The 27,589-nt window shown below is 36.2% G+C and overlaps 1 protein-coding gene across 3 annotated transcripts in view; it reads right to left on the bottom strand.

The window, feature by feature from the left end:
* RB1CC1 (RB1 inducible coiled-coil 1) overlaps positions 1-27,589 on the bottom strand; it is a 94,213-nt gene that overhangs the window by 16,400 nt on the left and 50,224 nt on the right. For all 3 annotated transcript variants that reach the window (XM_004435695.3, XM_014791529.2, XM_087420575.1), the window contains 8 exons: positions 27,482-27,563; positions 26,900-26,961; positions 25,403-25,506; positions 24,525-24,651; positions 22,535-24,435; positions 7,150-7,315; positions 4,444-4,552; positions 4,098-4,338 (listed from right to left, as the gene is read on the bottom strand). In XM_004435695.3, the coding sequence (XP_004435752.1) occupies positions 4,098-4,338; positions 4,444-4,552; positions 7,150-7,315; positions 22,535-24,435; positions 24,525-24,651; positions 25,403-25,506; positions 26,900-26,961; positions 27,482-27,563 (2,792 nt within the window). The remainder of the gene's footprint in view (positions 1-4,097; positions 4,339-4,443; positions 4,553-7,149; positions 7,316-22,534; positions 24,436-24,524; positions 24,652-25,402; positions 25,507-26,899; positions 26,962-27,481; positions 27,564-27,589) is intronic.

The following is a 27,589-nucleotide window of genomic DNA, read 5'->3' as shown; positions in this document are numbered from 1 at the left end:
TTTGTTGAGTGCTTTTTATAATGAAAGGCTGTAGTATTTTGTTAAATGCTTTCTTTTCATCCACTGATATTGATCCATCCATACTGATACGGCATATTACATAAACTGATTTTCAGATATTAAACCAATCTTGCATTCCTGGGATAAATCCAATACAAATTCCTTTTGTATGTTGCTGGATTTGGTTTATTAGTATTTTGTTGAAAATATCTGCATCATAGTTATTAGAGATATTTTTAACGTAGTAAAAATGAATTTATTGATATGGAGTTTCTGATTCAGTAGGACTGGGATGGGTCCCAAGATTTTAATTTCTAAGAAGTTTAATGGTAATTTTGATGTTGCATGCATAGAGAATGAATCTGAAAAATGACTGTGCTCATCTATTGCTTCTAATTTTTCTAAAATGAACAGTTCTGTTCTGTAACTTTAGAAACACAAAAAGAAAATTAAGGGGGATTTCTAAACTAGATTGAAACAGGTAGAAACTCAGCACATGCAACAATCAGAAAAGGACCAAGTCTGCATTACTAGTCCTAGCTTTTTTTTTTTTTTTTAGCTCTATTGAGGTAAAAATGATATACAAAAAATTGCACACATTTAATATATACTTCTTGATGAGTTTGAATATATGCACACAGCCGTGATACCATCACCACAACCAAGGAATCCATCAAATTAAAACATTTCCTTGTGTTCCTTTAAAAAAAAAACGATGGGGCGAGCCCATCTTTTGGTGGCACAGCGGTTAAGTGCGTGTGCTCCACTGCGGTGGCCCGGGGTTCAGATCCCGGGCACTCAGTGACGCACCACTTGTCAAGCCATGCTGTGACGGCATCCCATATAAAGAAAAGGAAGTGGGCACGGATGTTAGCCCAGGGCCAGTCTTCCTCAGCAAAAAGAGGAGGATTGGCATTGGATGTTAGCTCAGGGCTAATCTTCCTCACACACACACACACACAAAAAAAGAGAGAGATCTTTTCTTTTCTTGTGATGTATTTGTTTGATATCAGTTGAGAAGAGTTCTCTCCTCTTCTGTTTTTTAAAAAAGATTGTGAAGAATTGGCATTAATTATTTAAATGTTTATTTCTTATATCTTTTATTTGTTTAAAATATTAACCACTAGTCTTTTGCACTCTATGGTATCTTTTGTTGTACTCAAGTTTTAAATTCTGATGTAACAACATTTATTAGTCTTTTCCTTGTGCTTCCTTACCCCACATTCCGAGTAGTCTCCTATTTTAAGAAATTCTATAGGTTAAAAAATTTTTAGTCTTTAATATATCTGTAATATTTTTTGGTATATAATGTAAAATATGAGTTACCCTCCACCAATGGATAAACAATGACTCCAATGTCCCATTTCTTTTTCCAAACTGATTTAAAATGCCATAAATAAATTTCCAAATATCCATGGGTTTATTTCAAGACTACCAATCTCAGTAATCTATTTGCCTGTGACTTTATCAACAATATATTGAATTAATTACGATCTATATAGCTTAGACTATATCTTAACCCCTAACAGGAGAAATTCTAACTCAGTTATTTTTTTTAAATGTTATTAACTATATTTGCACATTTATTTTTCTATATAAATTTTAGCACCCAACATCAAATTTTACCCTAACTTATCCTGGTGAAATTTTAATTGGGTATAGATTAGATAAATGAATAAATCTCATGAAAAAATGGTATCTTTGCAATACTATATTTCCATCCATCTTTAACTTTCGGGGCTTTTCATATATTTCATAACATTCTATAGCTTTCTCCACAAGGATCTTATATATTTTTTGTTAAATTCATTACTAAGAAATTATTTCCTTAAATTTTTATTGGGTTCTTTTATATATATATTCAAATCAGCTTTTGCCAGTAAATACACAAACTGCTCTTTTTTTGATATATCTATGACCTACGCTGTGATGTAGTCTTATTAGTTTTAATAGTTTTTTAGGTCTTTGTGGGCTGAAAAGGATATTACCTTGAAATGACAGTTCAGATTTTACTTGCCAATTTTTATTGGATATTTATTGTCTTGCTGAATAGTGAAGGTGACAGCTGGCACTCTTTTGTTCTTCCTAAATTTATGGAAAATGCTTCTAAATGTTTCAACATTGAATATGATGTTTGCTATAAGTGTCTCACATGTACTCAAACTACTCAAGTTGCCCTCTTCCTAGTTTGCTAAGTTTTTTTTAAATAATATTTTTAATGAATGGGCACTACATTTTATCAATTGCCACTTCTGTATCTACTGAGATGATCATAACCCTTCTCATGTGATCACTGAATATGGTTACATTGAGAGATATTCTAATGTTTAACTATCATTACTGCATTCCTGAAATACTCCACTGAGTCATGACGACAATATCACCTTAATACTCCATTGTATCTGATATACTAAAATTGTCCTTAGGATTTTTTACATCTACATTCACAAGTGAGATTAACCTATATCTTATTCTCTATAATTTTTAAAACCACACCTGTGGTTATGATTCTATTCATTCCACATATTTATTTTTACCTGCTTTTTACTTGATCATATTTTTTTATCATAGCTCCTTTCTTTTCTAATAAATACACTTGAGGTTATACAGTTCTCCAAGTGTACCACCTTGATTATATCCCTCATTTTTTGATACTTTTGTTTAGTGTTAAGTAACTCAATTTCCATTTTCCTATCAATGCCTATGTATAGATATGAATATATAGGTATCCAAATTTCCAGATGTATAAACTCCTATTTTTGTTACTAATTTGTAATAATATTGGTTATGTTTCATGGCCTGAATTATATCAATATTTAGAACTTCTGAAACTTCCTTTGTGATTTGGTATGTAGTTAATTTTCTTAACTGTTTCTCTATGGCTTGATTTATTTTTTACTTCATTGTTTCCTGAGAGGAAAAAGTGTCCTAGCCAAATTGTGGCTCTGGAAAGTTCTCATTCTAGTTTTTCCTCTTTTTGCTTGAGGAAGACTGTTGCCAAGCTAACATCCGTGCCAATCTTCCTCTATTTTGTATATGGGATGCCGCCATAGCATGGCTTGATGAGCGGTGTGTAGGTCCGTGCCTGGGATCCAAACCCGCAAACCCCACTGAAGCAGAGCGTGCAAACTTAACCACTATGCCACTGGGCTGGCTCCCCATTCTAGTTTTAATCCATTTTTAATTCAGACACAACTGACCCAAGTCACATTTTTAAGCACCTACAAGTTAACAACTAATTGCTTATGGTCAACTGGGCCCTCTCTCATAAAAGTTCCTCTTTAATTTTTTAAAACTTTTTGCTCTGAATGGCTTATGTATTTTTTCCTCATTATTTGCCTTATATATCTTTTTCAATCACATGATATTAAAGGTTCTGTATCATTTTTCTTTAGGTGCTTGTCTTGTACACAGAATGCAGTTGGATGCTTTTTTTTTTCCTGAGAAGTTTTGCTGTGATAGGTTGGTTTACTTTTTCACACATATTTGGACTTATTTCTGTCATTTATGTTTTCTAGTTCCCATGGTCTCTTTATATGTATAGGCCTTGCCTTTTTGAATTATTTTATTTGTTCCATTTTTCCTAAACATTCTTAAGCCTTTTATCCTTCCAAGACTCAAGTTAACCAATTTCTAGTCCTTTCTTTGAACTAAACAGAAACCTACTTACATTTTTACTTTCAAAAAACTCCTCTGCCTTCCCCCACCCAACACACCCTCACCAAAATGAATATATTTGTTACTGTAGTAACACCTTTTCCTCCCATGTACTGAACCTCAAAGTTTAAACACTCCCTGTAAATAAGAATAGCTCAACACTACCGCAGTGATCCTTATCCTGGCAGCCTATGAAAATTTTGGTGCACATATAAAGTATAGTATGAAAACATGCCAAAGCGATTCATATAGACACACAATCTGTAACGTTAAAATATTTCTCACATTTATAGCTTAAAGAATTTAAATGGCACAACTTCCAGATATACAATCAGTAGTGCTAAACATATGTCCTATCTTCAGAGCTTCAGGCTTACAGAAGTGCACTAGTGGTTTAAAAGCCTGTGTTCTTTAAGATAGTTGAAGACAGATGTACTTACTGTACAGACATCATGCTTGTCTCCATTGCTGAATCCACTCTTCCTTCATCTTGTGTTTCCACGGCTGATCTCTCTGTGTCGCCCGGGAGTTCAGGGGCGCAAGCTCCATAAAGCTCTGGGGCTGCAGCTACACACGGCGAAGGAACAAAACTGCTGCTACGCAGCTTACTGACTTCTTCTTCAAGTTTTTTCTTTTCCTCAAGCAAACGAGCTCGATCTTCAGACAGTGACTCTATCAAATCTGAAGCCCGCCCCCAAATTGAAATAAGCATTACAAAACATTTCATATGATTTTTTTTAATTTTAAAAAAGAATTAAAAATATGGTATTACAAAAAATTACTAACCTTTATCTCTCTCTTGCTGTTGCATTGTACTTTTCAACTTATCACTAAGATCATTGATTATGTTTTCTTTTCTCATTTTCTCTCTTGTTAAAACAGTGTTAAAATTGGTCTGGAACAACAGAAGGACAACTGCTTAAATTATCTGCACATATACAGCAGCTAGGGCTAAAGAAAATAAACTTGCAAATATTTTTGCATGGTGCATTTGTATATGGAGAAGATAAAATTCACAAATGATTATTTTTAAAGACAAATGCTATACTGTGGTAAATACAGTGTGGTTGTATTTTCCTGTTTCCATATTAAGATATGTTCCCATTTAATATCTTGAAAATGAATTCTATTTCTCATTATTGCCCACATATTTATTTACTGTCACAGGAAAAGCATTAGCAAATGATTTTAAAATTTTAGGAAAGAAAGGAATAAAATAATCAGCTTAACGAGTGGTGTTATACACTTTACCTTTTCTTTTAGTAATCTTCCTGCCTCTGGAATCTTCCTTTTGTCTTTAGCTAAATCATAAATACCACAGTAACATTATAGTGATGACTTTATCCCATTGCCTCCACTTATTTGGACTTTTGTAATGGCCACTGCACCTCTGGTTTATAATGGCTAGACTTGTTACTCCCCAGCTTTTATAAAAGCTGTCTTACTGCAAAGCTCATATATCCAACTGCCTGCACAGATCTCGAGTCAATCTGACAATAGTGATTGCACAGTTTCTTTTATAAAGAATGATGAACAGTCAAAATTTCATTTATAAGCTCTCCATTAAGATGTTCTTGAAACTTAAGAGCAATAGATGAATGAGGAAATGATCTAAATTGACTCTTCCCATCTGCTGAGCATTTCTATTTCCAAAATTGGAGTCTATCATCCTTCAATCAATGCATTATGCCAATAATGCCAGAAACAGGGAGACTGAACAAGAAGGTGGCATTCTTAGATGAAAATTAGTGAATTTATTCAGTATTGAGTTAAATATCATTTCTAGCCAGAAAGCATACAGGAAGATCCCTCAAAAGGAACATTTATGATATGTTTTTGTATTAAACCATTGCTATATATATTATGTATAGAAAATTAATAAATATTCATAATGGTATATTAGTCATTTTGCTCATTTTCATGATCTTTGCTGTTTCTGTAACATGAAATGAATGTTTAGAAAAGTTAACACAATTTATAATAAGCATATTAGAAACAAGGGCTAGTTAAGATAGGAACCAACTATGCCCAAGTCACCCATATAAAACCAGCTACAAATCAAGTTAAATAACTACGACTTAATATCCAAACTATTTAAAATAGGAAGGCACCTTAGAAGTTGCCTCTCCTAATCTCATTTTAAAAATATTAAAAGAGGCCTTAAAAGAAGAAGAACTAAATTTAAATTAGATACCTGTCCATTTTATGCTTTTGGTTTCCATCAGTTAATTCATCCTCTACTTAATTTTGGAAATCTGAAAGTGTGTATGTGCTCACAAAGGAGCACACCAAGAGAAAGAAGACAAGAGAATGAGAGAGAAAGCCTGTTTTATGTAGAATGAATCATACAAAAGAATGGACAAATTCAGATTTCTAAAAACATCATTACTGACCCTGTCATTGGTAATTCTTACTTAAAACTGGTGGCTATTCGCCCTCTCTAAACTTGGCTTCTATGAAGCCACACTCCTCTTTTTCTTGGTTACTCTTTCTCCTTCCCCTTTTTCAGGCTCTTCTTTCTTTTCGCAGGCCTTTAACTTTAAAGTTCCTAAGGGTTTTGAACCATACTTCCGTATTTTCTTCCCCTTCCCTGATTGACATTTTTTCTAAACTTTAAAAAGACATTAATCAATTTAATCATACCATTTTAGGAAAAAGAAAACACCAGAAAATGTTGTGTACCGGTTTCAGAAATCTCTTCCTCAGGATAAAAAAGTATGTCAACATTATCTCCAGCCTGAGTTACAGCAGCGCGCGTTCAACTGCCCTACACCTGCCTGGATCTTGCAGTCCTCTACTCTTTCTCCACAGCCCAGTGGGCAATCTTGGTTAAGGAGAAACCCAATCCCTTTATTTCCTCTTCAACTGTTGTCCAGTACTTTAGGCAAAGTACAAGCTCCCTAACAAGGCATCCTAGTCCTTAGTGGCCTGGCCCCTGCTTACCTCACAAGCTTCACCTCTTGCCACTGGTCAATAGTAATAAGTGAATCAGCAAACTTCAACACTATTCCTCCTTAATCTACCACCAGCCTATCATAGGGATAAGAATTTATATAAAGTACGAGAAATTTGTACTGATCAGCACGTAATTTGGAATAAATTTTTAGAGCTTAGGGAAAAAAAATACAAATATCATTTATGTAGTAGTATAAACATTTTCATTTTACAAGAAACTAATTGGAATTGTAAAGAAGTTCAACGATGTAACCAGCTCACACAGATAGTTAAGAAACCAGAAACAGAATTCACATTTCCTAATTTCTAATCTAGGACTATTTCATTTTGAAGCACCTGTCTATGTGACATAACGACCATTAAAAAGAAAATGTTTTTATCATGAAGAAGATATTTAATAAATATTAACAAAGTCAATGTAGGAAAATCACATTGCAGATAAAAGAGACCCTCTGCTACACAAGGAAATTATATTTGTTAATTTATGTTTACCTTTTTTAGACCTAAAACAAACGAAATGAGGGCAGGGGAACATACCTGTTGCTCAGCAATCAAAGAGGTTCGAACATTTTGCATTTCTTCATTCTTTCTTTTCTCTTGCTCTTCAAGTTGTTCTAGAAACTTAGCTTTTTCTTCCTGAAGCTTTTCTTGAAGTTCAGCAACTAGGCTTGAAGAATCTTCTCTGGTAGATTCAACAGTAGGACTTGAAAATTAAATACAGTATTAAAATTTTTTTCAAAATTACAGATGTAATCACAAATATACCAAATATCATAATTCGTTAACATCAAAAGGCTATATATCTTCCTAAAACCTAACAGTAGTTACTTTATGTTAAAGATATTTCTATGCGAACCCTCTCTCTTTTTATCTACCAAGGAAAGGAAACAAGTAAAAGGGAAAAGTTTAATACAGATTATAAACTCTCTGACACCAACATGATTAAATGATTTAATCTGATAAATTCAGGATCTGCTTCCAGCAGCAAATAGTAATGTTTTCAATATAAAAATCAATATACCTGGCAGGAGCTTAGCTTCAAATTTCAGTTTTGTTATTCCTACAAATGCAATATACATGATGACTGAGAAGTGAAAAAAGAAATACCTGAAGATTACATATGTTAACAAGTTTTTAATTTTTTAAATAAGTTTTGGTTCATTTTGTTAGCTAATGAATAAATAACACAAACCTAAAGCTGAACTTAAATGCTCAAACACAGCATACATAGATGTTCCTGAATTCATATTCATTTCCCTCAAAACTTGCTAACGCCTAAGGTTAGCACCAGAGAAGCGAAGAGGACAAGGCAAGGAGAAAAGCACCAATACAAGTTAATAATTATTTTAGCTTCTGGTATAGAAGTTAATCTTACCTACTTTCAACCTAATAATCCTTTACATCAAAAAAGTTTGTCCAAGAAGTAGATAATTAATCCCATCAAAGGTGTTAAAAACCACAGGAAAGAGACTGCCATGTTAGTAAATATTCCCAAACTATTTTAGCAACTAAGTCAACAGATTGTTTTAAATGTACATTTATTCCATTTTTTTTCTTTTTCTTGAGAGACGGAGGGCACTTGCAGTGCCAAGTGCTTTGGTTTTTGATTAATTTTGTTTTGTTTTTTAAGGCTATTTGACTTAAGCTTGTTTATTTTATTTTTGCAGGGGAAGACTGGCCCTATGCTAACATCTGTTGCCAATCTTCCTCCTTCTTCTTCCTTTCCCCTGCCCGCCAAAGCCCCAGTACATAGTTGTGTATAGCTGTAAGTTCTTCTAGTTTTTCTATGTGAGCTGCCTCCACAGCATAGCTACTGACAGACAGGGGGTATGGTTCCACAACCGGGAACCGAACCTGCACCGCTGAAGTGGAGCTTGCCGAACTTTAACCACTAGGTCATCAGGGCTGGCTCCTCATTTATTCAATTTTAAATGACACTTTAATGTTTTTGGAATTAGGATACATTTTACAATCAACATGGATATGAAAAGTGTTTGCTCTATTTATTCCATATGTAATTTCCTAAACTAATTATAAAATGATCACACTATTAATATTGTAGCAATTGATAATCATACAGAGAATTGTTAATTGTGATTCTTTTATTCATACTTCCAAATTAGATAAAATCTAATACTTCAGATAAACTTGCTGCCTGTTTTCTCCTAGGGGATCGCTTTCCATGGCCAAATATGGAATATGCAGTTTGAGACACAATGCCTCTATCCAAGTCTGAGACTTCTTGCTTTGTTTCCAGAAAGGCTTGAATGAGGAAACCCCTATTCCATATCACAATTAATTAAAAGGACAAGTTAAAGAATTTGTTTCCAAAGTTTCACCTTTAGGGGTACAGGTGAGAAGGGTATGCAAGATAAAAACTATAGTCCAGATGGAAATCTGACAGACTGCATAAATCAAAGTGTTACTGAGGAACTAGAATATAGAGATTCAGTATAATAACAATAAAATGCTTCAGATAAAATTAGGTAGTCATGCACTGGCATAACAATGTTTCGGCCAACAATGGAACACATATAAGACAGCAGTCCCATGAGATTAGTACCATATAGCCTAGGTGTGTAGTAGGCCAAATCATTTAGGTTTGTGTAAGTACACTCTATAATGTTCAAACAAGGACAAAATCACCTAACGACGCATTTCTCAGAACGTAACCCCATCCTTAAGTTACACATGACTGTATGGGCAGGGTTATAAATTAGTTTCTCTTCAATACTGTTTGGCTAATGTCTACCTTTTGCAAGTAAGAGACACACCTTGAATTATCCCTATAGTTACAAGGTAAGCGAACTGGTATGGGGAAAAGAAAAAGCCAGGTTCAAGGCAGGTAAGCAAGGCAGAGCATGGTATGGAATGAGTTAGAGAAGTAGGGGGAAGTCAGACCATGAACAGTAAACGTTTTGGATTTTATTTTAAATACAGTCATGCACCGCATGACATTTTGGTCAACGAGGGACTGCATATACAAGGGTGGTCTCATAAGATTATGATGGAGCTGAAAAATTCCTACTGCCTAGTAAAGTCATAACTGTCATAATGTTGCATATTTGAAAAAGAGTCAAGAGAAAAGGAAATTGCAGAAAAGAACCCTCCAAAAAATTGACAGGGAAGGGGTTAGCAGAAGCTTTTGCAGACCTCACCAAACTCCTTTAAAAATTTAAAACATGGACCCCAACGCCGAAAGGTTTTCATTAATAGAGAGGAATGTTCATGGTGCATTATCTGCTTATAAGCAAATCTATGATGAAAAAAAGAAACAAACCAAGCAAACCACCAGCGACATATTTCTGAAAAGAGGGACACCTCCTCAAGAAGCTCAGACAGGTTCTTCAGGAGGTATTCCAGAAGAGGGCATTGTTATTATAGGAGATGACAGCTCCACGCATGTTACTGCCCCTGAAGACCTTCCAGTGCACAAGATGTAGAGGTGGAGATAGTGATAGTGATGATTCTGATCCTGTGTAGGCCTAGGCTAATGTGTATTTGTGTCTTAGTTTTCAACAAAAAAGTTTAAAAAAATTTCAAAATTTTAAAAATAGAAAAAAGCTTATAGAATAAGAATATAAAGAAAATATTTTTGTACAGCTGTACAATGTGTTTGTTTTAAGCTAAGTGTTATTATAAGAATCAAAAAGTTAAAAAAATTAAAGTTTATAAAGTTATAGTAAGCTAAGGTTAATTTTTTAAGAAAGAAGAATACTTTTAAATAAATTTAGTGTAGCCTAAGTGTACAGTGTTTATAAAGTCTACAGTAGTGTCCAGTAATATCCTGGGCCTTCACACTCACTCACCACTCACTGACTCACGCAGAGCAACTTCCAGTCCTGCAAGCTCCACTCATGGTAAGTGCCCTATACAGGTGTACCATTTTTTATTGTTTATACTGTATTTTTACTATACCTTTTCTATGTTTCAATACACAAATACTTATCATTGTGTTACAAATGCCTACAGTATTCATTACAGTAACATGCTGTACAAGTTTGTAGCCTGGAAGCAACAGGCTATACCATACAGCCTAGGTGTGTGGTAGGCTATACCAAATAGGTTTGTGTAAATACACTCTGATGTTCACACAAGGATGAAATCACCTAACGATGAGCGTATGCACATCATTAAGCAACACATGACTGTACAATGTAAAGTCATGAAGAATTTTGTCTATAGAAAAAGATATAGTGTGAATTTAGGTTTTTAAAAGACTACTGTGAGGATAATGGTCAGATCACTGGAGCACAGTAACAAAGTCTGAAGGAGGTTTCAGCATGAAAAAGGACGCTAAGAATCCCATAAGAGAGAATGAAATAGTGTGGTCAAATTGCATGTGTGCGCGCCTATGCATGCACAGGTAGGTAGTACTTATAATTTCTAGATGTCTTGCATTTTTGATTACCTGGTGCACTGTGGGAGAGTGTTGTCTTTATTTCATGGTCAGTGCTATGCTGCGATGAAGCAGGTAGGGGAGGAGACAGTTCCAGGCACGTAAGAACGTACAGACTCTACTGTCTTAATAAACACAGAATCATCCCCCATACTCAGAATGAGCACATTAGATGGTTAGCACAGAGAATATGCTGAATTGTAAGGTAAAAGACTTACGGTAGTAAAAGCAAAAAGAGTTTATGACATGAAGAACAATCGATAATCATGCTGTCCTGGGGACAGGGGTTTCTTGTGGTTACATTATTAGTCTGACCAAAAGTCCATACTATATCATATTGTTTGAGGCTCCCACTAGAAAATGTTCCATGTGATCATCAGCCACGTCATTGTTTTATTTTACATTACTCTAAGACCCAAAACGGCTCTGACATCAGGGGGAATGAACCCTAGCAATGAAACAGTAACAGCTAAAATAAGTTTTGTTTTTTATAGCACCACTGCCTGCCTTTCTTTAGGGAGTAAACAGCTGTGTGTGTATTGTGTGGGAGGGAAAGCATGAAGAAAAGGTTACAGTATCTCACAATTCAGTTAAAAATATATTTGATCTAGCAATGCTAGCACAGAAATCTAAGAAATTTATCAATCAATTTATCAATAAATGCCCCCCCAAAAGAGAAACTTAGATAATCCTGTCTTTGCATATATTGATTTAATACCCTAAAAGGCCTAGAGATTAGAACTCAATTTGTTATCAGCTGGGAATTTTTCATACCATTACATAGAACTTGAAATAAAGCATCTCTGGTTGATAGTTCTCCCCACCATTAATAAATTAGTGTGTGCTAGCAAAAGGTTCTATTATACCCAATATTTCTAGTAACTAGAAAATTTGCACTGAATAAAAACTTGACTGTCTTGATGCCTGAACTCTCTCCTGTCAATGACTATATTAGGTGTGGGCCTAGTAAACAAATACTGTTTATCATGGGTTTTTTAAACTCTTCTGTTGAGATCAAAAAAATACGAGATTAAAATTACAAAATTCAAATGCTCCATACTCACTCAGATCCACATCAATTACTCATTGGAAGCATGACTATGAATAGTGTAGTAGTAGGTAGATTTCTAGACAGATGCAAACCACAGACATATATTCTGCACTCATTTTCTTTGTACACAAGTGTATGAGAAAGTTCTTTCCCCTAAATTCTCAAAAATAATGTATACTATTGATTTAATTTTTCCCAGTTATATAAAGGAAAAAAAGGTATCTTAATTTTGCATTTCCTTAATCCCAAGTAGACTGAACAGCTACTCACATATCTGCTATTTGTATTTCTTCTTTGATCTGTCTGTTCATAGCCTCTGCCCATTTTTCTAACGGATTGTTTGCCTTTTCCTTCTTGACTTGTGGGAGCTCTTTGACATTACAAATATAATTAATACTCTTATTTACATCTTACAAATGTTTCTCCTGGGCAGTTGGTCTCTCAATGTGGCTTCTGGCATATGTACCACCAACCAAACTGTGGAAGGCAGGGAGATATACTGGATCATGTGTCATCACATCAGCATCATTTCTTTTCAAAGGTTTCCTCATTCCTTTTCAAATGTTTCCTCTGCATGACAGAGAAGCCAAGAACTACATTATCCAGAATCCCCTTCCCAGTAAGCTCTGGTTTCAAGTTTGCCAACGAAAGATACCCACACAAGTCCTGGAATGCGACAGAGAAAGAGAGAGTCTATCAATCTCCAGAAGTGGCTGTAGTCAGATATTTGGGAAATGTTAAGATTCACAAAGGGTTTCCAAGTGAACTACCTGCATTAGTGTCTCAGTAGACAACTGGTAGGAATCTCTAAAGAACTGCAGCCATTTACCAACAGCCACCAGCTTCAGTACTTCAGATGACTGCCCAGGTCTTTGGCAGCAACTCCCTTACCCTTCACTGCCCCAGCTCTCCCCAAATTCATGTAAGTTCTAATTCTAATATTAAACCTTTTAATTGTAGAGTATTTAAAATAGGTTCTGTTTTCTAAGCTCAATCCAGACAAAAACAAATATAATCCTAGGGGAAAAAACCATAAAGACAGGAATCTGGAACTGATTCTCTGATCTGCTTCAACCTGAAGGCAGTAATGACCTTACCACCAGTGCAAAATAAAACTCTGGTAGACCAGGGCATTCCACTGCAGAAGAGCTGACAACTGTAGTTGTCTGGGATCCAGTGACTAAAAGAGGCAAGATTTGGAGATGTCCCAGCTGTCCCTCCAAATCTCATCAAGCTTCCCTTGCCAGCAGCAGCAGCCTCTTCTCCCTTATCTGAGATTAGTGTCACCTTGCCTGAGGTTCCCTTCTCAATAAGCTGATCCTTCTCAGCAACCTCTCCCAGCACTGCATTACTCACAGACCCACTGCTACTTTCAAATCCCCAGATCCCAGGGGAGTTAAAAAATCTACCCAAGGAGAAATTGTAGTTGCCAAGATTGCACTTATTTTGGCAGAAACATAGTAAATATGTAAGGGAATGGATCCAATGGGAGTCAAGAACAGGAAGGACAAACATAATGCTGAATAAGGCCAAAATTATTTGTATGGATGTAATGACTAGAGATTCTAGACTCAATGTTAGCTATTAACAGTTTGCTAGGTTGACTGTCTGAAACCCGGACCCGAAGGCCAACATTAAAGGAACATAAGATGCCAAGATGAGACACTGTAGACCACAGGAAGGCAAGTAACAGCCTGCAGGCCAGATGTAGCCTGTTACCTGTTTGTGTCAAGTTTTACTGGAACATAGCCACACCCATTTATTTATATTGTCTCACTAATCTTTTGCTAGGATAGTACGGTTTAGTAGCTTGGATAGAGACCATTTGGTCCACAAAGCCTCAAATATTTACAATGTGGCCCTTTACAGACAGTTTGCCAACCATTCTCTACACCAATGATTTTCAATCTGTCCTCCACAGAATCCTGGGGATGACTGGAACACTTTCAGAGGATTGGTAAGGTCTAAACTATAATACTAACATGAGATTTATCTTTTACACCTTGTTGAAATTTGCACAGATGATAAAATAGTTGAAACCTTAACATAAATTAAAGACAGTATCACCAAACTGTAGTTTTAGTCATTGTATCCTTTACTTCAAGGCACTCAAAGTGAAAAAGAAAAAGGCAGGTTTATTTTGGAATATCCTTGATATAGTAATCAAATCTTGACCACTGAGTACACATCTTTTTAATATTCTTTGTGACGAAATGAGAAGTACATATAAAGCACTTCTGCCACTTACAAAGTATGTTTGTCTCACGGAAAAGTACTTGTACAATTGTTTTGGCTGTGTGCTAACTAGCTAGTCTTTCCACGGTACATTATTTCTATCTGAAAAATGACACTTTGGTTATTTAAGACTTGGGTTTTTGACATTTTCTCAAAAATGATCAACGTGAGCCTGTTACTTCAATGAACAACTGACAGAATTTGTTACCTATGATAAAATGTGACTCTCGAAAAAGAAAGTAAAACTTTAGAACACTTGTATCTGCCACTATAAGCTTGAGAGCTTCCCGCAACCTAGGATCTTTCTAATAACACTGGTAGCTATATTAACAAATGTGATTTTTCTATTTTAATAAAATGTGTCAACATTTCCAAGATGTGCATAATTCAGTGAACAAGTGCTTTTCAAATGATCAATTCAATGGATACTAGTATAAAGAGTATGAAAAAAATTCATTGACACAGTTCCATATTGTACAATGAAACTAACATTTAAGAAATTATCATTTGTTGGTTTTTGATTTAGTATCAAGGAAAAATATCCAAAAGTATCTGAAAAGGCTATTTAAATATTCCTCTCATTTCCAATTACACGAGTGAAAGGCTGGATTTTTGTCATATGCTTCGATCAAAAGATATTGCAACAGATGAGACGGAGAAGCAGATATCAGAATCCATTAAGCCAAACATTAAAGAGATTTGCAAAAAATAAAACAATGCCCCTCTTCTCAATAACTTTCATTTTAGAAAATAGTTTTCAATAAAAAAATCTTATTTATGCTAACATGTAGTAGGTTTATTATTTTAAAATGACTAAATATCTCAAATTTGTTTTAATTTCTAACACAGAAAATATTGATAGATATAATCCATATAAACAAAATCACTTTGGGGTCCTCAATACCTTTTGAGTATGTGAAAAAGGGTACTGAGACCAAAGTTAGAGAACCACTTGCTCCTGGTTTTTACATGTTTAAAGGGTGGTAACACACATGCGCATGCGCGCGCACACACAGGGAAAAATGTGACAAAGACTGCATGTGACCAGCAAATCCTAAAATATTTACTATCTGGCCCTTTAAAGAACAAATTTACTGACCATTTAATGATGCTGAATTTAGTGACCTTTGAATCACCCAAGAATGACGGTGATGATAGGTATACTGGAAGGGATTTATTATGTATACCCTGGGAGGGTCCAGAGAATACTCCCTTCACCAAGGCTTTGAGAAATACAACCTCAAAAGGCTCTGTAGTAGTGCTCTGCAGGACAGGGAACGAAGACAAAATTTAATGGAAATGACAGGAATCGGAAGTGGCTGAGGTCAATTAGCAGCACGTAACCAGAGACGTGATGTGGTGCCATTACAGGCAGCAGAGCCAGAGGAAACAGAAGCTTTGACACAGAAAAAATTTTGGCAGTGGTTGCCCCTAGGGCTATCATAGAACGGGCCAAAATGGCTTATTAAAACTGTTTTTTTAAAAAACAATATCTACCCACACATCTATGGACAGCTTCTTTTCAGCAAGGGAGCCAAGAACGTACAATGGAGAAAGGCAAGTCTCTTCAACAAATGGTGTTGGGGAACCTGGTCAGCCACACGCAAAAAAATGAAAGTAGACCCTTATATTACACCACACACAAAAATTAACTCAAGATGGATTAAAGACTTGAATAAAAGACCTGAAACCATGCAACTTCAGAAGAAAACACAGGCAGTATGCTCTTCAACACTGGTCTTAGCAACATATTTTCAACTACCATGTCTGACCAGGCAACGGAAACAACAGAAAAAATAAAACAAATGGGACTATATCAAACTAAAAAGCTTCTGCACAGCAAAGGAAGATCAACAAAACGAAAAGACAACCTAACCAACTGAGAGAAGATATTTGCAAACCATATATCTGATAAGGAGTTAATCTCCCAAATATACAAAGAACTCATACATCTCAACAACAAAAAAAAACTAACAACCCAGTTAATACGTGGGCAAAAGACCTGAACAGACATTTCTCCAAAGAAGATATACAGATGGCCAACAGGCACATGAAAAGATGTTCAACATCATTAACTAGCAAGGAAATGCAAATCAAAACTACAATGAGATATCACCTCACGCCTGTCAGAATGGCTATAATTAACAAGACAGGAAATAACAAGTGTCCGAGAGGATGTGGAGAGAAGGGAACTCTCACACACTGCTGGTGGGAGTGCAAACTGGGGCAGCCACTATGGAAAACAGTACGGTGATACCTCAAAAAATTAAGACTCGGGGCCGGCCCTGTGGCTTAGAGATTAAGTGTGCGCGCTCCGCTGCTGGCGGCCCGGGTTCGGATCCTGGGCGCGCACCGACGCACCGCTTCTCCGGCCATGCTGAGGCCGCATCCCACATACAGCAACTAGAAGGATGTGCAGCTATGACATACAACTATCTACTGGGGCTTTGGGGGGAAAAATAAATAAATAAATAAAATTATAAAAAAAAAAATTAAGACTCGAACTACCATAAGATCCAGCTATTCCACTGCTGAGTATTTATCCAAAGAACATGAAAACACCAATGCGTAAAGATACACGCACCCCTGTGTTCACTGCAGCGTTATTCACAATAGCCAAGACTTAGAAGTAACCTAAGTGCCCATGAAGGGACAAATGGATGAAGATGTGGTATGTAGACACAATGGAATACTACTCAGCCATAAGAAATTATGAAATCCAGGCATTTGTGACAACATGGATGGACTTCGAGGGTATTATGCTAAGCGAAATAAGTCAGAGGGAGAAAGTCAAATACCGTATGATCTCACTCATAAGTAGAAGATAAAATCAACAACAATCACACAGAGACAGAGACTGGATTGGTGGTTACCAGAGAGGAAGGGGGCAGGGAGGATGGGACAGGGAGGAGAGCGAAAGGGGTGATTAGGCACGTGTGTGGTGATGGGTTGTAATTAGTCTTTGAGTGGTGAACATGATGTAATCTATACAGAAATCGAAATATACTGATGTACACTCGAAATTTATATAAGGTCATAAACCAATGTTACCACAATAAAAAAATAAATAAAAGCCTACAAAAATAAAACAACAAAAAAACAGTATCTGGTGTTCAGAGATCCAACTTAACTTAAATCAAGAGAATCACTACCCCTCACCCAATTCCAAGACCTGAGTCAGTCACCAACTACAATGTTAAAATTTTATATTGTTAAGTATACTTTCTAGTCTTCATCAAAGGGACCTGTGGCCATTTTCCAGGCTATGTATTCAGGGAAGGTAACTAACCACTTTTTTGGGATTACTGAACACTGGCTCGGAGGGCATTCTAATGCCATCCTGGAGCACCAGGAGATTATTGATAGTCAGGTCATAAATGGACTTTGGGCCCAGTAGGTCTCTCACCACAGGTAAGAGATATATCCTTACACCCAGAATCTTAGTGGAATAGACATAAAAGCAACTGTTGGGGAATTCCTGTTGGTCCTTACCATGGAATGAGTATTATTATGGTAGATAGAGCCAAGTGAAATCCCTCAAACTATCTCTCATTCCAAATGACAAAGGGGAGGAGATTCCTATTGCATTCTCATTCAAGTTAAATATGTGTCCTGTAGAAAACATATAACAACAATCAATGGATTATCATCAATTTAATCAGGTAGTGACTCCAATAAAACTGCTATTTCACCTATGATCTCTTTGCTGGAGCAAACCAACAATGTCACTACTACCTGACATGTAGCTGTTGATTTGGTGATTTCTTCCCCCTCTTTTCCTGTTAATACTGTATAGACCAGGGGTCAACAAATTTTTTTTGTAAAGGGACAAATAGTAAAAACATTAGCCAGATGATCTCTGTCACAACTACTCAACTCTGCCAAAAGCAGCCACAGGGAATAGGTAAAGGAAACGGCATTGCTGTATTCCAATCTAGCTGTATTTACAGAAATAAGTGCTGGGCTGGATTCCCACAGGCCAGTTTGTCAACTCCTGGTATAGACCACAGGAAGCAGTTTGATTTTACATACAGGGACAGTAATATACTTTCACTGTCTTATCTCTGGATTATATCAACTCTCTAGTCCTCCGTTAAATCTAGTTGGTAGAGATATTGGTGTTCTTGCTATTCTTCAAGATATCACACTAATCCAGTACATTTATGGCAATATGCTTCTTAGCCCTAGTAAACAGGAAGTAACAACAACCTGAGCTACCAGAGCAAGACACATGAGTGATAGAGGGTGAGCGATAAGGCCCATGAAAATTCAGGAGCATATCAGCACAGTAAAATTTCTAAGTATCCAGTGGTCTGGGCATGTGAGATGTCCCCTCTAAGGTAAAGGGACAAGCTGCTGGTAGGTGAGTAGCTCTGAATTTTGGAGGCAATATATTATATATGGGTATGCTGCTCTGACTCATTTACCAAATAACTTTTAAGGCTGCCTGTTCTGTGTAAAGTCCAGACCAAGAGGCTCTCTTCCAGAAGGTCCACACTAACATCCAAGTTGCTCTGCTATCTGGGTCACATTTCCCAGCAGATGCATGAAGTGTATGCAGAAGAAACGGATATTGTATGAAGCTTTGGCAAGTCCTAAAGGAGAATCATATTTGGGACCCTTAGGATTTTGAAGCAGATAACTATTTTCCTTTTGTAAAAGAGCTTATGGCTTGCTACTAGATCTGTAAAGAGAATGAAAGAGTGAATGGTCTCCCAAGTTACTGTGTTACCTGAGGCTGCCCATCATAAAGTGGATATTGTCTAATCCATCAAGCCATGAAGTCAGGTACAAGAGGTTCAGGTTCACAAGGTACTTACTCCTGCTACATTGCATCCTTTTCTTCCATCACAACTCTGGCATTCACTAAGAGGGGAAAAAACTCGCAGGCCTGGTTTCCTGATGACTGCACAATATGCCAACACTATTCAAAGGCACAGCTGAAGTATTAGAGCCCCACTGAGGGTTTTGGAAGACATTAGATTAAAACCTAGTGACAAGAAGATTTGCAGAAGAGAAATATAGGTGAACATCTCAAAAACGGGCACAAAGTATGAGGATACATAAGTCTTCTGAGTATATACGTCCCACTGCGAGGAACCTCTTAATCATCACATGGGCAAGCTGAACATTCTGAGAATATCAGTCAACTTCCTTCCCCAGCCTCACCAGTCCTGTTCAAAAGGCTAAGGAACAAACTGTTCATTGCGGCAGGGAGTGAGGTTATGTATGGACTCAGCAATACAGATTTCTATACATCTAGTAACTAACACTGAGCCCCTGATATTGCAATGCTACCTCGGGTGACTAGCCAGCCACTTGGTGGCAGACTGATCATAATCAACAACTTCCATCATGTAAAGGACAGTAATCTGTCCTAACCAGAACAGTCCATTATTCTCCATATATATTTACCTGCCATACCCACAATATTTCCACAAAAACCCCAATTCCTGAACTTACAAAATGCCTTATTCACTGCTATGGTATTCCACTAGAATTGCTTCTGAACAAGGGCTTTCATTTTACAGTGAAAGATGTATAGCCATGGCCTCATGCCCATGGAAGTTACTGATCTTACCAAATATGCCAATCTCTAAAGCAAGCTGTCCTGATACAACCATGGACCAATCTACTGGAAATTCCGTTACAGTACCAGATGGCTGACGTTTTGCATAGCTAGGGTAAATGCAATACATGCTCTGAACCAGACATCACTTTGTGAGACTAATTTCCCATAATGAGAATACATAAGTTGGAGAATGAAGGACAGAAATTGGAATAACTACTCTATTACCTCAATGGGCCATGAGCAAAAATTTTGCTTCCTGTCCCTACAATTTTAGGCCATGTGATGTAGACAGCTGACTTAGTTTCCCAAAAAAGAACTCCTTTACTAGGAGACACAACCAGGGTCCTACTGAACTGGAAGCTTAAACTACCAGTTGGCTACTTAGGGTGCCTCATGCCACTGAACCAATATACAAAGGAGGAGGCTGCTGTATGTATTGATAAAACTGAACTTAATTACTAAGGGGAAACAGTCCTATACAATGAGGGCACGGAGGAATATTACTGGAAGTCAGGTGCTTTTCTAGGGTTTCCCTTGGCACTGCCGTGTCCAGTGATAGAGCCAAATGAAAAATGAGAGCAACTGTATTACAAGAAGGATCATTAATGGCAGTCTCTTCAGGTGAAGAAGTAAAATCAGCTGAGGCAATGTCTAAGGTAAAAAATGGAGTGGGCAATAAAAGAAGGTGGAAATACTTACTAGGATCGCAAGGATAGTTATAGAAATAGACTATTAAGCCTGTACATATTAACTTTTTATCTTTATCCCCTTCTGCCATTCTCCTAGTATGTAATATTTGTTGTGATAATGGTAGTTAACCCTATATTTCAGCATTCAACCTACAGAATATCAAAGAGAGATTGCATCTGCACAGAAAGATGAATGAACATCAATATGTTCATTCTAGAATGGCTAGAATGACGTTTCAGTCTCACCTTTTGAAGAGAGGGTGAGGATATCTGAGGTGATGTGAGAAATATAAGCTGAATCACGTTAGACAGAAACATATCGTAAGGGTCTTTATTTGGAAGTTCAATAGGGGCAAAAAACATAAGTTAAGACTGCTGAGTTTAAAACAGGGTGTACAGTGCTGGATTGTCTGCTGTCATCTTGCCATTGTTCTCACCCCTCTTCTAGAATCTGATCAGCATTGTAACGCAGAGATTCTATATTTTCCTGAATCCCCTTTATAACTTCAAGTTTGCCAATGAAAAGAACACGTGCAAGGTTTGGAGTGTAGAAAAGCAGCCCAAGCTTACTCTCCAGAGGTGTTTGTAGCCAGATGCAGTTTCACAGTAGCTTCCTGTCAAGTAATTGAGAACTACCCATTTCGTGCAGATTGAGCCACATCATTGGGGCTTTGAAGAGACTCTGGAGTGTTGCAGCAGCTTCCTAGTGAGCCATGGAAAACCATCAGCTTTGGTGGGTGCTTCAGCGTCTGTTTTCCTGAAATTTCATTTAGAGCTTTCCTGGCTTTCAGCAGTGACTCCCTTGACCTTTGCTACCCCAGCTCTCTCAACATTCATGCAGGCTCTAATTCCTATATTAAACCCTCTAATCCCCTCAGAATACATAGAGTTTCTGTTTTCAAAACAGAAGGGGAAGTTTAACTGTACAACAATACATGAACATTACACAGCAGAGAATCAATCACGAGACTATAAAAGTGATAAGGTAAGAAATGGAGGTCAAAATATATGATATATACCTACCTATAATTATATTTACTTGGAAAAATTAATGATAGAACTGATAATATTCTAGAAATTGTTTATTAGGTCACAAAACCCCTCAATAAGTTTTTTTTTTTTTTAAGATTTATTTATTTTTTTCCCCCCAAAGCCCCAGTAGATAGTTGTATGTCATAGCTGCACATCCTTCTAGTTGCTGCATGTGGGACGCGGCCTCAGCATGGCCGGAGAAGCGGTGCGTCGATGCGCGCCCGGGATCCGAACCCGGGCCGCCAGCAGCGGAGCGTGCGCACTTAACCGCTAAGCCATGGGGCCAGCCCATCAATAAGTTTTTAAGAGTAGAAATATTGAAGACTATTTTTTCTGATCAAAAGGCAGTAACATCAGACAGTAACAATAATAAAAATGCAAAAAAATCCACCAATGTATAAAACTTGGAATTTAAAAACATTATCTTTTGAACCACAGAAGAAATAACTAAAATTTTAACATCAAGAAAATAACAACGATGAAAACTATATAGCCCCAGTCTAGGATTTAGCCTTTACTAAGCAATGTTCAAAGAAAACTGTTATCTTTCAGACATACATACACAATTTAACAAGAATAAAATAAGTAATTTTCAACTAAAGAATTTAGGGAAAAAACTTCAAATAAACCAAAAGAAAGAAATTTATGAAATAAAAAAGGCAAAGAAGTTCCTGGAAACATTTTTTTAAAAAAAATCACTTCTCTGGAAATCTAAAATACTGATCCATTTTTAAAAGCCACTAATGGACTTATGTAGTCTATGATTTTTAAACTGTTCATAAGAAACATTGATTATTTAAAAAGTAAAAGTTTTTACTTCATAAAAATATCTCAGTTCACCTAAGATAAACGAGTAAATCAAGGTACTGTGATTACACACATAATTAAAATTTGAATCATCAATATTTTCACTTTTATAGTTACAGACTAAAGTTAATTCTTACCTTTTTGCTATTTGATTCTCAAGAAGTTTAACTTTTTCTAATAACTCTTTCTCAACAGCTTCTCTCTCCAATTTAAATTCTTTTAGGGCAGTCTGAATACCTTCTTCTTTTTCACAAGTAAGCTTCTGAATTAACTGTTCTCTGTCCTGTTCCCAGCTCAAGACAAATTTCTCTTTGTCTTTCTCAAGTTTCTGGATAATAGCTTCATACTTCTCTTCTTGTTGAGTGATTTTTTCATCTTTTTGTTTTTCAAGAGCACTCAATTCTGAGTCCAATTTACTCTGCAGTTCAACTATTTCCTCTTTCAGGTGTTTTTCTATTTCAAATGCTTGGTGATGCAATGATGTTACTTTGTTTAATTCAGCTTTAAGCATATTAGATTCTTCTTCATGTCTACTAATTAACTCTGAAATGCACTGATCTTTTTCAATTGTCATTAAAGTTCTTAGCTCTGCCAAACCCACCTGATAACTTTCATTATTATCTTGAATCTTCTGGTTTAGATTACTTATCTCTGTTCTCAAATTTTCTGTCTCTTGTTCAAGGAGAGATTTTAAGGTATCCTTCTGCTGGGCTCTGCTTTCTTCAAGTAAAATTTTTATTTCATCAGTTTCTGCTTCCTTCAGTGCAAGTTCAACCTCTAACTTACATCTCATGTCTGACAAATCAGAAACCTTGAGTTTTAATTCCTGTAGCTGTTGTTCTTTTTCCTGGATAACCGTAGCATGAGACTCTTGTATCTGATCAATTCTCTGCTGATTTTCCTTTTTTAATTTCTCCAAAGAAACTCTGTGGTCTGTCATAACTTTCTCAAACTCCTGTGTGTGCCTGACATGCAGTGTGTCCTCTAATTCCTTTAGATGACTTTGCTCTAAGCACTGAAGTTCTGCCCTCAACAAGTGGATCTTCTCATCATTTTCAACATGGAGTTTTTTTAAGTCTTCTAACACTATCTCTCGTGACTGTTTCAGTTCTTTAATTTCACGATTTTGAGTATGCATTATATTTTCCATCTCTAACAACTTCTGATCCTTTTCATTCTGCAGGCAGATAACAGCTTCTTTTTCATGTTTAACCAAAGCAAATTCATTATCTTTATTTTGTAAAACCTCCTCAAGGCATACTAAGTCTCCTTTCAGCTTTTTGATTTTGTTTTCATTTTCTTCACTTTCCTTTATTAGTGCATCAAGTTTGCCTTCATATTCACTTTTTAAAGACTGTAGTTCTTTTTGATGTTTTTCATTTAGTGTTATTTCCAAAGAATATTTTACTTTTTCAATAATGTTTCTTATTTCTACTGCTGTACATTTTAAAGAATTTGAGAAGTCACATTGTTCTTTTTGTACAAATGTTCTGAAGTGGCAAAGGTCTTCCTTAATGGTTTGTATACTGAAGTGCGAGTCTTGGGCAACAACTCTACATTTTTCCAATTGGACATTTAGAGAAGCATGATCTCCTGAATCCTCTTTACCACATATATTTGTATCCTGCATACGTCTACTGTCTATTGCATTGATAACTGACGAATAAAGTGATTCTACCATCATTTCTGGACTTTGTGGATCACTTATAGGATTAGGAGATGATAAATTTTCTTCTATTACAAACTCATTCACAGCAGACATAAAATCTGATTCAGGACTTTCTGCTAATGAATCCAAATCTAATGAAACTTGCTGAATAGTCTGTTCTATATTTGGATGAGGGATAGTTTCAAAATCAAATGTATGTGCATCGATGCTATCTGGAGATAATTCTTCTAAGGGACATACTGCAGGACATAAAGCATCCTGAACAGTGAGTGGAGGAGGCGTTCTTGGTGAGGTAGTAGTTGTAATTCCTGTTGCACTTTCTATTCTTGGTGAGGAAGCTGACTGTGGGGATGTCTGACTCATGGATGCCTGGGAAAGAAAGAGACAGGGTTATAGAGCTGAAGCAACATAAACATTTTACACTAATGAAGGAAACCATTTGAAAGAACTTAATTTGCCTTTTGTTCACTCAGTAGATCTGTAATGGTCTGTGACATTTCATCCAAACTTTGTGCTGCTTTTACCAAATTATGTAGAGCAAGTACATGCTGGTGTAGAGGTTCAAAGTCACAAAGTAAGGGAACCCTGAAACAGAATGCAATAAAATTAGATTTGTGATTTCTTAATGAAGATTGGTAACTACAAATATTTTAATCTATACCAATAATCACTAATTATCATCTTTTCAATCAATACCAGGAATAGTTTAAGAAGCCTAAGACATAATCTTTTTTTTTTTTGAGGAAGATCAGCCCTGAGCTAACATCCATGCCAATCCTCCTCTTTTTGCTGAGGAAGACCGGCCCTGAGCTAACATCTATTGCCAATCCTCCTCCTTTTTTTCCCCTTTTTCTCCGCAAAGCCCCAGTAGATAGTTGTACGTCACAGTTGTACATCCTTCCAGCTGCTGTATGTGGGACACCACATCAGCATGGCCAGACAAGTGGTGTGTCAGTGCACACCCAGGATCCGACCCAGGGCCACCAGTAGCGGAGCACGTGCAGTTAACCGCTAAGCCACGGGGCCGGCCCCAAGACATAATCATTAAAGTGATAAATCAGAAATCTTCCACAGTATGCAAAGTCAGAGTAACTACTAGAAAAGAATTAATTGCATGTAAAGCATTAATTTCCTTCTACTTAATCTTCATTTTCTGATTATTTTTACATTCCCCAGAAATTTCCTAAAGGAGCCACTGGAGAGTCAGTCTATCATAAAATAATTCTCTATTCTGGGCATCTCCTAAGAGTACTGGTGCTACTTTCCATACCTCCAGAATAATGAAAACATTAAGGTGATAAGTAATGACAAAGTTAAAAATACTAATGACATTTACCTGAGGAATGGTTGAACTTCTGAAGGACAAAATGATTGCAGAAACTGTAAATCTTTTAATGAAATATCTGGAAGTTCACAGTCAAATTTTCGAGGCTTCTGTGTCTGTACAAAAAAAATAATTTACCAAAAAATATACAGGACAAATTTATAAAAGGTTTCTTACTATAATCAGATTCAATATAGCAAATAAGAAAAAATGCTTCAAATGATCTAGTCACACGTAAGAAAAAGAATAAAATAATAAAATCAAATGAAAGACTATTCCATGACAACATGGTATACTATTTTTTTGAGTCTTAAATAACTGAGACACAACATAAGCTGTTGGTGATTAACTGATGTGCTTGTTCCTCCCCTCTCTGTTTATGGGAATTCTAATATTCCTATCAACATTAAAGGAATTCATTTGTTTCACTAGTACATACGGCTATTCCCAAATTTTTCTTTGACCTATATAGAATGATCATGAAGATCTCTCCAGCCTTAGCTCTGTATCTATTCCTATCACCTATTAGCATGCTTTCTTGTTTTAACATGGTAAAAATCATTTTTTCCTATGTAACACACTTCCTTGCCCTTCATTTGACCTTTCCATTACATATTTTCCGAATTACAAACTATTAGTCAATTTCAGCTTCCTTAAAAAATAATTATCTAGTGAGTCCTACCATTTCTTTATAATAGTACCAAGAAATGTTATCTTTTAAAATAACTCCAATTGTTTCAATCATTACTTACTTAAGTAGATTTAGAGATGTCAAGATGCTCTTTATTCAACAGGGTCCCCAAATAAATGAGCGTGGGAAACCCTTCCTATGACATTGCTGATTCTTAGATATTAAAAAATACATATATTTAAAGCCCTAAGAAATCCTGCAGTACAGAAACATGTTTAACAGCTAATTAATATGTCTGAGGAGAAATAAAAAAAAAAAACTATAGCATTTCCCAAACTTCTATGACCGTGGAATCATTTTTCTCATGTAATAAAATTAACGGTCCCCAGATAATCCTGGCTTAGAAATATACTATTTTTCATTGTTTCAATGAAGACTACCTGAAGAATCACCCTATTCTGACTTGTCAAAGCATGAATGAAAGGAAGGGAGGGGAGGGAATGATAATAGAATGAAAAAGGGGAGGGGAGGGGAGAAGACAGGAGGAAAAGGAAGGGCAAGGAGAGGGAGGGAAAGAGGGAAGGGAAAGGTAAAGAAAGAGGGAGAGGAGGAGGGGAAGGAGAAAGACAAAGTAAGAATAAGAGAATGTATTTCCATCAATCTTAACAGTGTAGTATGACTTATCCTCCTGCATTATGAAGACTCTTGATCAAAAACTATGACTATCTTAAAGCTTTACGACAACTGGCTTTTAAAGCCAAAAACATTTTTATGTAATAAAAAAACACTTCTGTAAGTTTATGATAAATATCTCTATTTCTGAAATAAAGGTTTGAATACATACAGAATTTAGTCATGGTTAGAAAATAAATACATACACAAAAGGATGGGGGCCAGGAGTCCAATCCCCTAAACAGACGATTTCTTAAAAAAGACTTCCCTGTGTAAAAAAAAGAAATGATACGGTTATTTTACAATTTTATTTAAGGTAAAAAAAAATCTCCATTAAAAAAAAAAAAATTTGACAATTCTTCATATTTAAAATTAACAAAGAATTTAATCCTATAGACTTCTTTTTTTTTTTTTTTTTGTGAGGAAGATCAGCCCTGAGCTAACATCCATGCCAATCCTCCTCTTTTTTTTGCTGAGGCAGACTGGCCCTGCGCTAACATCTCTGCCTATCTTCCTCCACTTTATATGGGACGCCGCCACAGCATGGTTTGAAAAGCAGTGCCTCGGCGTGCGCCCTGGATCCGAACCCAGGCCACCAGCAGCGGAGCACGCACACTTAACCACTACGCCATGGGACCAGCCCCAAACCCTATAGATTTTGAAAGGAATGGCTCTCTTGCTAATTAATAGTACACACATGTTATATAATGCTACATTCGTATCTATGAAATAAAAACAGGATTTTTTCTTTAAAAAATAAATTTAAGTTATTAATGAAGAACACTTACTAAATAATTTCCCAAAGGATTCCCTTTTGGACTTTTCAGCTTCATATAATCGCTTTCCATCTTTGACTAAAGCACCAGCCCACTAAAGGAAGAAAGCTTATGTTAATA

Source organism: Ceratotherium simum, chromosome 31 (assembly GCF_057802395.1).
Source record: "Ceratotherium simum simum isolate JZ-2026a chromosome 31, ASM5780239v1, whole genome shotgun sequence".
In the NCBI taxonomy this organism is placed as follows: Eukaryota; Metazoa; Chordata; class Mammalia; order Perissodactyla; family Rhinocerotidae; genus Ceratotherium; species Ceratotherium simum.
The sequence above is the reverse complement of the archived record's forward strand: the minus strand, read 5'-3'. Positions and strand labels throughout refer to the sequence as shown.